The sequence below is a fragment of the Lissotriton vulgaris genome, chromosome 5 (genome assembly GCF_964263255.1).
Source record: "Lissotriton vulgaris chromosome 5, aLisVul1.2, whole genome shotgun sequence".
In the NCBI taxonomy this organism is placed as follows: domain Eukaryota; kingdom Metazoa; phylum Chordata; class Amphibia; order Caudata; family Salamandridae; genus Lissotriton; species Lissotriton vulgaris.
The window spans coordinates 1617876226-1617891368 of record NC_141693.1 but is presented as its reverse complement, the minus strand read 5'-3'; the positions used below and the strand labels follow the sequence as shown (position 1 = coordinate 1617891368).

General features: G+C 45.9%; 1 protein-coding gene across 4 annotated transcripts in view; it reads right to left on the bottom strand.

Annotated features, from left to right (window-relative positions):
• The window catches only part of METTL17 (methyltransferase like 17), a 192799-nt gene that overhangs the window by 140140 nt on the left and 37516 nt on the right, over positions 1 to 15143 (bottom strand). For all 4 annotated transcript variants that reach the window (XR_015296048.1, XR_015296049.1, XM_086923766.1 and 1 more), the window contains exon 2: positions 11073 to 11226. Coding sequence is in view for 2 of the 4 variants with exons in the window: in XM_086923766.1 (XP_086779892.1) it covers positions 11073 to 11226 (154 nt within the window). In the remaining 2 variants the exon portion in view is untranslated. The remainder of the gene's footprint in view (positions 1 to 11072; positions 11227 to 15143) is intronic.

Sequence of the window (15143 nt, the reverse complement as noted above, 5' to 3'; positions counted from 1 at the left end):
TACTGACTGAGGGCCAGATGTAGGTGGCTAAATACAGAGCGATAACGCAGAAATTCGCAGAATTTCTGCGTCACCGACCGGTATTTGGTATTTCTTGTAAAAAAATACTTTTTTGCTTTTTTTAAAGTGTCATGTGGCACACATTCATGCCCTTAGGGCATGTATGTGCGCCACATGTGCAAACATGCACATTTCAGGGGTGCAACAGGTTGTCCTTTTGACACCCTGGCACCCTTGAAATAGCTCCCATCATTTGTGATTCTTTAATACCGAATCGCAAATAGTGAATATCTTCCCATTCATTCCTATGGTCCTCCTAACCCATAGGAATGAATGGGTAGGTATTCCTCATTAACGAATCTCAATTTTCGATTCTTTATTAAGGAATTTTAAGGAATCGCTAATATTTTGAGAGATTCCTACCTACATTCAATTTAGCTAGTTTTTAATAGCGATTCGGTGCAAATCGCTATTAAGGACTCGCTAAATTGAATTTACCTACATCTGGCCCGGAGTGTGTACAATAAATGCTTAACACTACCCTCTGAAACAGCCTTACTGCTCAACCACACTACCACAAATAGAGAGTAAGGTGCTATCTACTTTTATCTCCGGGGTTCCACTGGACTCTGTGCACACTATACCTCACTTTGGTATGGTATATACAGAGCCAGATTCCTACAGGGGTGTTAGCCCGAAACCGGTCCCAGGATGCTTGTTACCGGTCCAGGGAAGTCCCTGCTCTGCAGTTCTGGCTGGACCCTTCTAATGAGGAGCAGGGTCAAGACTGATATGCATAAGGCTCGGTCCAAACCGGGATGGTGTAGTGAGCAAAAACAACAATAGATTTAACCCAGATATCTTGATTGGGGGTGAATGTTTGATTCATTCAGCATTCCGTCCATCATTTGTTGCCGCAGCGCTTTTCCAGCTGAAGAAGGCAGTTCCGGTATGTCTGTGGTGGTGCAGTATGGGTATGCTGAAACTCACAAGGGCTTGGTCTATTCAAGTCATAGTTGCTGGTTTTCGACTGTGATTTTGCTGATTGAGAAAATCAGGTCTCATAAGTGTCTGGCAGTGTTGGTGGGTTCGGTAACGTGCTGGGTTAGTCCAAGGTTTCTACAATAGCCTGAGTTTGGGTTGGCGTGGTCCTCTAGGTGAAAGTTATGGGCGCTGCTGGCAAAATTGGTGCGATTTCCTGGTTGTCTGTATACAAGGATTTCGCCAAGGAAGAATTTGGTTGTGACGTAAATCTTGAACGTGAAGTGTTTCATATAGTTGGTGCGCTTGTCCATGTAGGGGATTCAGCTGATGGTAGCTTTGAAAATTATGCCGACTCCACCCCCAGGCTTGTGGTGATGGTCTTGCCTGGCGATCTTGTAGCCAGATGGCTGGAGCGATGTCTGTTGCAGAAGTAGGTTTTAGCCATGTTTACATGAGGAAGAGCAGGTAGAAGGCATGGTTGGTCAGCAGGTCCCATATGTCTGGGGCATGTCTGGTGAGTGAACAGGTGTTGAGTAGCATGCATATGAGTGTGTATGGTTGTGTGGGTGGTTTTTGATCTGTGTGAGCGGGTGACTGGTTTGATTTCGTGTCAGAGAGTGAGGCACTGTGTGTTGTTGGTGAGGGAGTGGTGGGTGTATAGTTGTGAAACAGGAGCCCAGATTACTACCGATGCCCAGGCCGCTGGCGCAAACCGCCTCTTAGTTCCCATGTTGAATAGTTACCAAATAAAGAGACGGGCGCTGGAAGCAGGAATCAAGAACAGAGTTTATTTCTCATGAGGAGAGCCAGTCATTTCGGACACGAAACACGGTGTCTTTCAGGAGGTGCTCTAACAAGTGAGCTGAGACTCCTTCTTTTATACCTTACAAAACACTTGATAGTACAATCAGGACAGTGTGACGCAAAAGAAAAGACATCCCTATAATCCTCGTGTCAATCCTACCCCACATATGTTCACAATAGGGACCCTTGACCTGCTGATAAGAGGGGAGGGCAATCACGCAGCTGAGTGTTCCGTCAACTGTTTAGGATGTGTGCGCCTGATCATAACCCAGGGGGTGGGGTGGCCAGGATCAATAGTGGGTCCTTTGAAGAGGAGTGACTTCATACAATAAGGGCAGTAAATGGTATCTCCTGGCTCAGGCGATGGCCTCGGACATGTGTGGTCAGCCGGACTCGGGGGAAGGGGTCATCAAAGGAGTGGTATTCATGCCGCGTGGATAATCGAGCGCAGAGGGAAAATTTGTCAACAGAGGGGCATTCATGGAAGGAAAGGAGGTGTTGGTCAGGCGCGGCCGTGACTCTCAAGGACAGGGTCTTGCAGAAGAAGGTTTATGACTTGCCCATGTGAGGAGAAGGGAGGGGGGGCCAGGGTGGACACGGGGACAGAGTCACATAGAGAGAAAGAGAGAGATCTTATGACCCGTACATGAGAGAGCGGGGGCAGTCAGGTGCAGCTGGGGAGGGCTATGTCAGCTAAGGCGAAGGATGCCTCTTCAAGAGGGAAGGGGGGTTTGTGCGGGTCTAGCAGAAGGGTTGCCTTTCACAGCAGGGTCGCGCAGAGGGAGAGGGTTTAAGATACGCGCAGGAGAGAAGCCGGGGATTCCAATGGGTAAAAGGCCATGGTGCCTAGAATGGCTGTACATATGCATATGGGTACGGGCTCTTACTGGAAGAGTGATACGGTCAATAATTTACGGTATTCATGGTGCTCACGGGGAGAGGAGTGGTGGGAGAAGAAGGGAAATGAATGCTGTTTATGTACATCAATTTCTTCAATTTCCACAGTCGCCCCTTTTTACATTACAGCGTTCATTTTTGCAATTGGTTGGGTTACAGATAGACAGGCATCGTTGAAGAATTAGCATTCGTTGATACTAACATTTGGCATACAATCATAGACAGTTGAGGTGATGGGCGGAATGCAGCACATAGGAAATTGCATTTCGTTGAGTTCCTAACAATTAAGCGCACTACATAGCATAAATGTTTCTGGCTTAAAAAATGTGACCAATGAACAGTTTTGACCAAGCAGTTGAGAGCGGAATTCAGTTCAATACACAAGATCTCTTCGTCACAGTGTCTTTTTATCAGTGAGCCATCACTGGTAGGCTCTAGTCCGTGTACTTTCGTTGGCGCTGTTGAGCACCGGCGGTGGAGCTATAGGTCCAGCTCGGTTCTATCCTTACGCGTTGCAGGGTGCGGTCAGTCCTCTGCTGTTAGACCACAGTCCTGTTCCCTAAACAATCCGTTTGGTGGCGCCTTATGCTTGGCACCTATATTTTCCGTGGCAATACCCTATTCCCATATGAATGCAGTTCTTCCTTTTGGCAAAAAGTCACGTGGAAAAGAGGGCGAGTGTGGTTCAAATAGTCGATAGGAGAGAGAGCGGAGTTGGGTCAGAGTTCCTGGGACACACAAAAGGGACCAAGGGAGCAAAGGATAACAAGCAGACAGGCCCATCAATCGGGCCCAAAGAAGGGGGACAGAGACTCCAGGCACACGTGGGTTAGCAGACGAAGGGCTTCAAGGCGGCCCATCATTTTTCATTTTCCACGTTGAAATTGCGGTCTCGTCCCGTATCTTGTTGCTCTGCAGCTCCACCTTTGGTCGAGGTCACACGTGTCCCAAGATCTGCAGCCAGGCTGTACGTCACATCTGACCCTTCTCCTTCGGTGATCGTGAATCTTTGAATAGGTACAAAACAAGGTTTTAGAGAAATGGCAGAAGAAGATATCTACGTATGTGAATTCCTCCCTCAATCCAACGTACTTGGGAGATACGCTCATTGGTCACAGTCAGATGTTCATCTACCAAACAGTGCATATGTCAGCATTCCTACTGAGTTCATGCCAAGTTTTATTCATTGTCTACACAGGTCACATATGGAGGAAAGTCAGACTCTTGTCAACTGTGTATTTCATCAAACTCGACATTTCGGAGCCTCCAGGGAGACTCGTCTTTCTAACCTGAGCTTTAACAGTCTAACATTTCCCTTCAAGGCTGGCTAACCTTTTCAAACAAGGCGGGGGTGCTATCATCGAGAGTCAGGGTAAAACAGGTTTTTCTCGAGGGACGACAGTTGCGCATGGTCATTATGTTTATATCCGGGACAGCAGCTGGGGGTCAATCAAAATGGGGCGGGGATGCATCGGGCGCTCGCGCTTGGGTGCAAAGGGGGTTGGGGCAATCTGGGCATTTGGGGGTCAATCTAGACGTTGGCGTTCGTCTCTGAAGAACAGACATAAGGTGCCATTGACATACAGTTCCCCTATAAATGGCCAGATTTGGGGGACTTTAGTCGTCTTACCTGTCCTTTCCTTCTCAGCCAATTCAAGTTCATTCATTTTGCAGAAAGGAGAGGCAGTAATATGGCGAGATACAATCATTTTAGTTTCGGTCAATTTCGCTGAACACCTTTGCGTTCAATATGTATCAAATCAGACTGGTGCCGGTGGGGCACAATTTTTAGCAAAAAGAGGGAGAGAAAATAGGGAGACTCTCATAGAGAGCGAGAGTCGTCCGCAATCTAAACGAGCCATTCGGTACACGTATGACATGTAGAGAGAGAGAGAGAGAGAGAGAGAGAGAGAGAAAGAGAGAGAGATAAGGGGGTGGTGAGAGAGAGAGACGTGTACGAAAATAGGTCATTTAGTGCGCTCACAACACAGAACAGCAAAGGTCAGGTAACACGCAAATACAGACAGAGGGAAGACATAAATCCGTACATACATACAAACTCAGACAGGGAAGACAGCACATGCATTACATATATATAAGACATTCACGACAAAACAGAAAACAACAGGTGGCCAACAAAATCCATATTATATCCTACGTATCTTTACTATCCTATTTATCTACGTGCTTAGCTCTTTCTACCCTTCCCTCCTTTTCCTTCCTCGCCCGTTATCTCTGTGAGTGCTCTCAATTGCCAATACTTACACCTCGGTTGGTTGATCAGAAATTAACCTGGTCGCGCTATTTACCCATGGTTGGATCTTAAACCATTTTTCAGTTCCTTCCTTTGGTGGGAAGTTCTCCAGGCTGAGGCAACGGCAAGTATTGATCGGGAGAACAGTCGGACAGCTTGGCTATATCTATAAGAGTGTGAGAAAGGGGGCAGTGCATTTTGAACATCAGCAACATTTCTAACTTCCCAGACGGGTGGTGCCGTGGTAACCCTTACCCATATATTTTTCTTTGTCCTTTCCCTACCTAGTCAAACGTCTAGTTACATTATTTAACGCGTCATTTCTAGTCAATTTTTCGTCATTCAGTACCCGTCCAGTTTCTATGTCAATCCATCCTCCCAGTCGCTATGTTCTAAGGAGGAACAGTCATGTTTAAGTCTACGTCTTTTAAAAAACTTATCGTTATAAGGACTATGCACATATTTCCTCCTTCCCTTTTCGTCGGTGGTTCGACCATCGTTCTCCCACACTTCAGCCGACGTTCTGACGTGATCTGCAGAAGGGAGGAGAAAGAAGGGGTGGGGGGGCAGCATTCAAAGCACATCAGCATGCAGTAGTCCGAAAATGTTTTTTACCTACCACTTACTCGACCTATCTCCGCGCACTGCATTTCTTTACCATCTCGGCGTTTAAGCCCAGAGGGACCAGTAATGTCAGATGGATAATCATTGACGATCTGCGTATCTACATGAGTTACTTGGTCGCAACCCCTTTCTGTTGGTGCAAGGGTGGCGGTCAGGTGGCATTTCTGTGGTGTTGTTTTAAGGGCGTCTAAAACACTTTTCCGGCTGCCTGTGACACATAATGTAGCTGCTAAATATCTGGTCCTTTTTTTTTTTTAACCTTCATCTTTCATCATACTTATTCTTCGCTCATGGTAGAAAAACATCCAAAACTCATTAATGCAACCGCTACAACTATGCTTTCTTTTTCAAAATACCTTTAATAAAAAGTGTTGATGTATAAATACAGGCCTACAACCCAGTGGACCGGCCACGGAGCAGGTCAAGACTGTACATAAGAAGAACGAAGTTGGTGGCAGTTCATTGCATAAAGTGCAGCAGTGCAATAAAATCGTATTAAACTTCCCTACAGAGCAAGCATGATGCATGTCAGTAATTCAGTTTTAATTAATTCATAAATTCATTATCCAATGCTCATCCATTATCTAAATTACACCAACTCATTTTCCAAATCATAATCAGTACCCACCCTAAGTCAGTTCATTGTCCAAGCACATACTCAATATCCTTCATATCTACTTTCATTATCCAAGAAACCGCATACATATCTCGGGACAAAAAGCTGTGCGGTCAGGGTGCAGCAAAGTTTACTCAAAAAGTCTCATTTCGTGTCGGCGCCATTTTGGGCGAGGTCAGGCTGGTTCCAGCATAGTCAGAATGTCTCCAGTCACGCATGGTTGGACCAGAACCTTCCGTTGGCAGTTCAAAAAGTTTTGTGCTATGTGGTTAACAGTCTAACAATATGGACCATTAGTCAAAGAGTGGGGAGGGCGGCAACAATTTTCCTACCGGGTCATTCTGGTGTTCCACCGGAACTGAACAAGTCTGTGCCGTGGCTGCATTTTAGCCATTTCCAATCCGAGGCTGGCGCCGGCAGGAGTTGCACCGATGTCGTGGTTCCCAGTGAGGGGGCGGGGGCGCCCATGCGGAGGGATCGGGGTGCCCCCCGGCTCTTATAGAATCTTCAAGGTTGAGGAGAGAAGGCATGGGGCGTGTGCCCGTCCTGGGCAAAAGACCGCTTTTTGATGTTGACCCTCTTTAAGTAAGAGCATTGGGGTGTCGCTGGAAGCCTCCACCTGGAGGGAGGTGGGGGAGGCTTGTTCGCGCCGCCTCCCCCTTCCAGCGACCCCGCGCCGTTCTTCGGCTCCAGCGCTTCGGTATTGGCCGTGCCAGCCATTGAAGATGGGGGGGGGGGTCGGTGGCTGTGGCAAGACACCCCCCCCCTTTTTGACATGTGGCGGGACTACCTGTAACTATCCAGGCGTTGGCATGTGGCGGGACTACCTGCAACTGTCAGGCGTTGGGTGTAGTTGCGGCCATTATTGCACAAAGAAATGCCGCCATCCTCGCTTTGGCTTCGTCCTTCAACGAAAGCCGGATCGGGTGAGAGAGAGGGGTGGTCGGTGGCCGAGGCAAGACAGCCCCCTCTCTCCCCGTGGCCTGCAGGGCGGCAGAAGAGGAGAGATGGAGAGGTCCTTGTCATTCTTTGGACCGCCTGCCCAACAGCATCTCCTACTGACCGCGGCCAGGCGAGCCCCTCATGCCTCGAGGCCTCGCCTTCCGGATGGGCGTAACCGCGGACCTGTTGCACTTCGGGAGCTTCCGGAATGGGGGTAGGTACCTATTGAATTGTTTCTATTTCATGTGACCGTTATTTGGGCGTGGCGGGCAATGAGGCAGACATGTTGGGAGCAGGAATAGGCAGTGGAGCCTAGCTACCTCGTGGCTATTTTTTGCTGTCAAACTTTTCGCCATTTTATACTTCTTATTACAAACTATTTCTAATGTTTCTTATTTTTAGTGAAGTCAAAAGCTCATCAGGGGGTTACTGACTTAGCCTGATTTCTTTTTATTTTTCTTTCTCTTCCTTAGCGTGTTTCGAGCTAAAGTTTTCTGTTAGTAGGGAACGGTGATCACTTCATATTTTTATGTGTCCTTTTCACTAGCGGGTACTTCTGGACGGACCAGACGAGTTCCCTCCAATAAATGGTCCGGGGTGGAACGAGATTATCGATCAAAAGGGGAACATATATTCCTTCATTAGGGTATCATCCTGGACAGACCAAGCGATGTACTTCCACTTACTAGGGTAGCCTCCTGGACGGACCAGATGGTCTACTTCCACTAAATGGCCCATGAGCGGGGAGCATATGTCCTCCATAAGGGTAGTCTCCTGGGCGGACCATGCGAGCTACCCCCCAAATAACCAAACAGTGGGGAGTGGGTAGGACTGACGAATTCACAAAGGGGCATAACCTACCCTTTACTACTTGCAAAGACTAGATAGAATATTTCTATTCCACGTTGTTTGCAGGCAGAAAATACCTCAAACGAAACAATTCCTGGAACAACAATGTCCAGGCAACCAACCAATCAGTGGGGAGAAAAACAGGCATGACGGATTACAACGGGGACAAACGTCTGCATTACCTGCCCTTCGCTATCCAGAAAGGAAGACAGAATATTTCTACTCGTCTCAGTTTGTAGACAGGGAAGATCTCAAAGAGCAACAATCGATTATTAATCGATTTCAAACAATCAGTGGGGAGAAAAGTAGGCATGACGGATTACAACGGGGACAAAAGTCTGCATTACCTACCCTTCTCTATCTGTAAAGAGGGACGACGTTCCTATTCGCCGCTGTTTGCAAACAGAGAATGTCTCGTTCTCAAGAAGAGAACCAATATGTCAAGTAGCATTCAAAGCTAAATGAACCAATACCAACAATATCAGTATACAAATACCGATTCCAATACAATCAATCAATCAATCAGGTGGATAGAACCACCCTACCAATCAGGCGTAAAAACACCCTACTTAATCTTACCCGGACCGGACCATACGGACAGTTCTTCATCTCCCTCCTCCAGCGCCCGATCGTTCTCTTACTCCATGTAGCATTCCTGTGGGATTCCAGTCAGGACAATAGGTCACTCAAGAGAGGTCCGTTCAGAATTGGTGAAGTTCTTTCGATCGGCAGCCGGGCGAGGGCCCTCTCAAGGCAGGTATACTCCGATCATTTAGATGTTCACTTCTTCGTCTGGATCTCTCTTACCGAACCTTATGTCACTGATGGACCCCGCGTTGGGACGCCAATTGTGAAACAGGAGCCCAGATTACTACCGATGCCCAGGCCGCTGGCGCAAACCGCCGCTTAGTTCCCATGTTGAATAGTTACCAAATAAAGAGACGGGCGCTGGAAGCAGGAATCAAGAACAGAGTTTATTTCTCATGAGGAGAGCCAGTCATTTCGGACACGAAACACGGTGTCTTTCAGGAGGTGCTCTAACAAGTGAGCTGAGACTCCTTCTTTTATACCTTACAAAACACTTGATAGTACAATCAGGACAGTGTGACGCAAAAGAAAAGACATCCCTATAATCCTCGTGTCAATCCTACCCCACATATGTTCACAATAGGGACCCTTGACCTGCTGATAAGAGGGGAGGGCAATCACGCAGCTGAGTGTTCCGTCAACTGTTTAGGATGTGTGCGCCTGATCATAACCCAGGGGGTGGGGTGGCCAGGATCAATAGTGGGTCCTTTGAAGAGGAGTGACTTCATACAATAAGGGCAGTAAATGGTATCTCCTGGCTCAGGCGATGGCCTCGGACATGTGTGGTCAGCCGGACTCGGGGGAAGGGGTCATCAAAGGAGTGGTATTCATGCCGCGTGGATAATCGAGCGCAGAGGGAAAATTTGTCAACAGAGGGGCATTCATGGAAGGAAAGGAGGTGTTGGTCAGGCGCGGCCGTGACTCTCAAGGACAGGGTCTTGCAGAAGAAGGTTTATGACTTGCCCATGTGAGGAGAAGGGAGGGGGGGGCCAGGGTGGACACGGGGACAGAGTCACATAGAGAGAAAGAGAGAGATCTTATGACCCGTACATGAGAGAGCGGGGGCAGTCAGGTGCAGCTGGGGAGGGCTATGTCAGCTAAGGCGAAGGATGCCTCTTCAAGAGGGAAGGGGGGGTTTGTGCGGGTCTAGCAGAAGGGTTGCCTTTCACAGCAGGGTCGCGCAGAGGGAGAGGGTTTAAGATACGCGCAGGAGAGAAGCCGGGGATTCCAATGGGTAAAAGGCCATGGTGCCTAGAATGGCTGTACATATGCATATGGGTACGGGCTCTTACTGGAAGAGTGATACGGTCAATAATTTACGGTATTCATGGTGCTCACGGGGAGAGGAGTGGTGGGAGAAGAAGGGAAATGAATGCTGTTTATGTACATCAATTTCTTCAATTTCCACATAGTGTGGAGAGTGCACGTGAACTAGCAAGAAAAGTATGTGAACAATCCGTCCATGTTTTGTGTGGTGTGGCAGCAGTGTGGCGAGCAACGGCTGGGTTGAGAGCACAGAGGAGTGCTGCAGAGTATTGTTGGGTAGAAAGAGTACCACGGTTCCTGTCGCTTGATGCAGTCCAGGCACAGATGGACTTGCCTTTGGTATTTCTTCGGCATACCAAACTCGCATTCGCTGCACGTCTGCACTACAGTCACTATGAATGAAGTCCAAAGAGGGCGGAGAGGCTGGTATATAAATTTGACTACTGTCATCCCATAATAAAATTTAGAAGAACATTTCTCAAGACCATTGGATGAATTTCAAAGTAGAAAACACAGAAATACACTCAATACCGCTTATCTAGATACAAGATTGAAGTCTTAAGAGAGTTAACTGCCGAGCACTGCTTGACGCTGCAATGTACTGCTTCCCGTCTGTTGTAACTGTTCTGTACACCAGAGAAATTCAAGTAATTGGGAATAATACACACAAATCTCCCTTCCGGAGTAGAGTAAAATGTTGGGACTCAAATAAGGGGGCACATCAAAGCAATCGCTTCCTGCATCCATTCAGAGTATCGCAGGATGGGAAAGCGACGGTGAACCTTGTCTTGGCTCCATGTGTCGGAACACAGAGGAGGAAATCCTGCAGCCTGCATTTTACATGCCTGCTTTAAGCGTACATTGGGCATGGAACAAGGAAGAACATGTGCAGGGGCTGTCTATAGAGAAAAGTAGTAGGGACACAGAGGCAGAAAGCACTCCGAATCATATAAAAAAAAGCAAAGAATTAAAATATGTATGCATAAAGATGAAATGAGGGTTCAGAGCCTTCAATATTCTAGGTGCATGGAAGGAAAGGGCAGAGACAAAATAGGCATAGAGAGACAGAAAGGGCATGGAAATACAGGAAATAGGCACAAAGGTGTAAAGAGGCAAAAGAGGGAGAGAAGTGCATGGAAGAACACAAGACAAAATTATACAGGAGCACAGAGATGAGCGAGATCAAGGAGGCACAAAATTCAATGTTTCGACAAATATTAGCAGGGCAAATAATTAAGTCATATTTACTTTGCACAAGAAGCTGGGCACCATCCATTACATCTGGTGGTAAGGTTACTCTTTTAAGTTTGAGTATTCCAGGATGTTGCCGATGAGGGACGCGCTGTAGAAACTGTGAAGTGTTATCAACCTCTGGACCATCCGGAAGAGCCATTGCAAGGCCCTACATTGAAGCAAGAGAAAATGATCATTACGAAGCAAGTTATTAAACGTGGCCACCTGCAAGGAAAACGCACAATAACACAACATGCGCAGTGAGTTGGAGACATCGGTACTGATAAACTTAAAGTGAAGAGGAGTTCAAGACCTAATTGTTTCCTCGGTACAGTGCCCCACCGTCACACCTTCATTTGAAGGTTCCATTGAAGACATGCTTCCTTTTTAGCATGTTCTGTAGCCATCTTTGTGTACCTCAATCTGCTGAGGTGAAACCTTGTTGTGCCGGCGACGTGTGACTTCATGAGGCCAGAATATGAATTACTGTAACTGAGCAGAATCGTGGTCTACAATGCACATAAGCCGCCTTTCTCAGAAACTTTTCACAAGTGGAGACAGGCAGATTTGAAGGCATAGTTTTCATGATCTACACAGGAATCACCACTCACAAATTCTTCTACATCAACCCAGCACTGGCCCAAGAAAAACAAGCTTTGGTATAATGACAAGAGGTCCAGCCGCAGATACCAAAGTCCTGCCTCAGCAATACAAAGTGTGCCCAGACATTTTTTAAGCATTTTTGAAAGTTAAACCTACCATATTTGTGGCATTATAAATAGAGGTCCTAGTGGGCACGATGGGAGAGACAAGTCATGTCCAAACTTTTTTAATTTATGATAACCAGTTCCCCTACTTTTTGTGACAAGACAATTGTCCCAGAACAGTTAATTCCGATAGTTAAAATGCTTTAATTGCAGTCTCAGGCAGGGAGTCTCCCGTGCTGTGAAATCGTAGAGGGCAGACTGTCTGATTGGTCTAACCAACATCACATGACCGAGACTCGAATTTTGAACTTGACGACACATCCACGGATCTTGCTACCTGCGTGAACCCGTGGCAAAGTGATACTGACAAACGCTGATAGTCGTGTACCTCAACGGTAAGCCATTGAAGTAGATCTGGCGTTGTTTCATGTAATTCAATACAGGACCAGCCCAGTGACTCTTTTCCGCCCTTTTACTCCCCTCAGAACTGAAGCGCCTTGAAGTAGCAGCGGCATCAATTTCCGCCTCCTTCTCGCCCTTCTCATGAGTAAGTCTTTTTGTTTACAAACGAGGTCCAGCCTCCTTGCGCCTACACAAAATACTTATGTGTTGCCCTGAATTTTTTTCAGAAATGTAAACCAATCTGGAAATTAAAATACACCTGCATGACGGCAGACACGCCGCCGGAGCAAGAAGGTCTAAGGTAAACAACAACCTTGTCCCACCCGTAGGAGCACAACTTGGCTCATATTGGGAATTTTTTATCCCTGATCCAAACTTTACTCTATTGCAGTGTGATTTCCACGGCATTGACGACATTTTAAAAGCAAGCGCATCCTTGGTTACAACAAAAAAAGGTATGCCGCATCGTATTGATGCAACTCATTTTAAGATTAAATAGATTGAGGACCTCTTTCTAAAAACCCTTTCCCCCTCACTTTTCTTTTGCAAACAGTTCCCTTGGATCTGACTCATCCTGCCCTGATGAGAGTCCTGTGAATCAGACAGCGGGACTTAAAACGCGTCGGCATTTATCCATTTACGACATTCAATGCCAGCGACATTTGTTTGTTATACGGCATCTATTCCCTGATCAAAATAAGAATAGAGTGATACTGTATCAGGAACCGGGGTGGTATTTAAAAAGCTCTTATTTCGCCCCACAAGATTTGTATTTACGATTCAGTTTTTGATTACTGGTTTTTGGCAACTGTTAATTGATTTATTCTTGAAAACTATGAGCACATTGTTTTTACATCACTCGTTCACTGTTATGTTTTTATTGTAAATGTTTATGATTTGTTTCTTCACTGTGTTGAAAATTGTATGGCAATACATGAAGTTGACAACGGTCTTTTTCTGTCTTGATATAAAAAGAATTTGATAATTAATTCAAAAGAAAAATGACATAAATCAATGTCAGGGTAAACCAATAAAGTTTTGTTTATCCCTATTTAGGCATTTATTGTTTAATTCAACATCAGAGGCTTAGGTAAATTCCCTTGTTCTACAGTATTTAGTGGCCCGACCTACCCTCTTTCCCATTGGGCCCAACCCCCCTTCTTTTTTCAATTCACGAGCGGGTAGTGACCCGAGTGGGTAGGGATTAACACAACGTGTCCTCCTTACTACTATTCACAAAGATTAATTCCTAAGCAGGGGACTTTTCTCCTGCATAGCATGGCAGAGAAAGACACGCTGTCCTTCACGGAAAGCCATATTCAGAGTCTAATTGAGTCCTCTCCATTTTCCACCATAACCCTTAGTACCTCAGCCAAACAGCAAAATGAGGCAGATAAACTAACCCGTCTCCAAAAAAAACACATCCGAACTGAACTGCATGGCCACTTTTTATTTAAACATCTAAAAGCAGGGACTATTCTTTGGGGACTTCAGGTCAAAAACATTCCAGTCATCTTTATTGAAGATGCGGAATATAAGAAAGGTTTCAGTCAAATAAATACCAAGTGCAGCAGAGATTTAATGGTGCACACTATAGAGACAGCCCAACGTATTTGTAGCCAAGAAGAGAGAGAAATAGAGGAGCTTATCAAAACCATCACTGATAATCAGACCACCACTGAAGCAAAAGTGCTCCTTGACAAGATAGAGAAAGAAATTGCGCTTTTCAAAGATAACACCCTTAATGTTAAAGCAGCCCAATTCGACAGACTCCAAATCATTCAAATTAGAACAGGTGTATCCCTTCCTTAAAGAAGACTTTTATACCTCAGGGGAGTCAAGGGGGGGCATTAACATCATTTCAAGGTAGACCAAGGAACAGGTTCCACACATTCTCTGATACAACCTCATCTGATTCCTCCTCAGACTCTAGGCAGAATAATTCCAAAAGACGAGGGGCTCCGGCAGCATCTTCTTCTTTTTTAGCCAGAGGCGGTCAATCAAGAGTCCGTTTCAAGCAGCCATGGGAGATGCGAACTCGCAACAAGTACTACAAGAACTAGAGAAGTCTACTATAGTCAACCTTTCAAATAAACAACTTACGAAAGATGAAGAGATGCTTTTGAGCCTGGGCCTCAAGTTTGTCCCTAACAAAAGAACGGATTTCACTAAACTTAAGTTAGAGGCACTAGATTTTTGCCGCAAAATAAGGTTGAAGGCCTTCTTCGCGGGTGCCGAAATGACGTCAAGTCAGGAAACTACTGGACTTAGAGTTAAATCGAGGTTCACTCCCACACAAAACATTCCGAGGCTAATTGTTGCCTTTGAGCAAGCGGTCTTATCATCACTCACTAAACTCGAAAAGACAAAAGGCTTTGTTAAGAACAACATCAGTAAAGGTCAAACTGCAGCCATTCATGATCTTAAAGCAGATAAATCTATCTTAATAAAACAGGCTGACAAGGGTGGGGCAGTAGTGCTATGGCCCCGATCCATGTACCTTGATGAAGGTAAATCACATGTGAACAATCGAGAGCGGTACAGGCCGTCAAAAGAGGACCCCGTGCACACAATTCAAGACAAAATTGCAAGAATTACTAAGACAGGACTGGATGAAGGTTTTTTAGCCCCAAAGGAATTTGAATACCTAAACAAGAAATCGCCAAGAACGCCAGTTCTTTATTTCCTGCCAAAAATACACAAAAATGAACGGGTACCACCAGGCAGACCCATTGTGTCTGGTTGTGATTCTGCATTAGAGCCAGTCTCTAAATATATTGATTTTTTCTTAAAACCTTTCATATTGCAGGTTAAATCATACCTAAGGGATACCACTGATTTCATCACTAAAATAGAAGGGCAGTCATTTGACGAACAAACACAACTGATGGTGACACTTGATGTCGCCTCACTCTATACTCAAATCCCTCAGGATGAGGCACTAGAGGTGATAGAATTATATCTAGATCAACGTGAC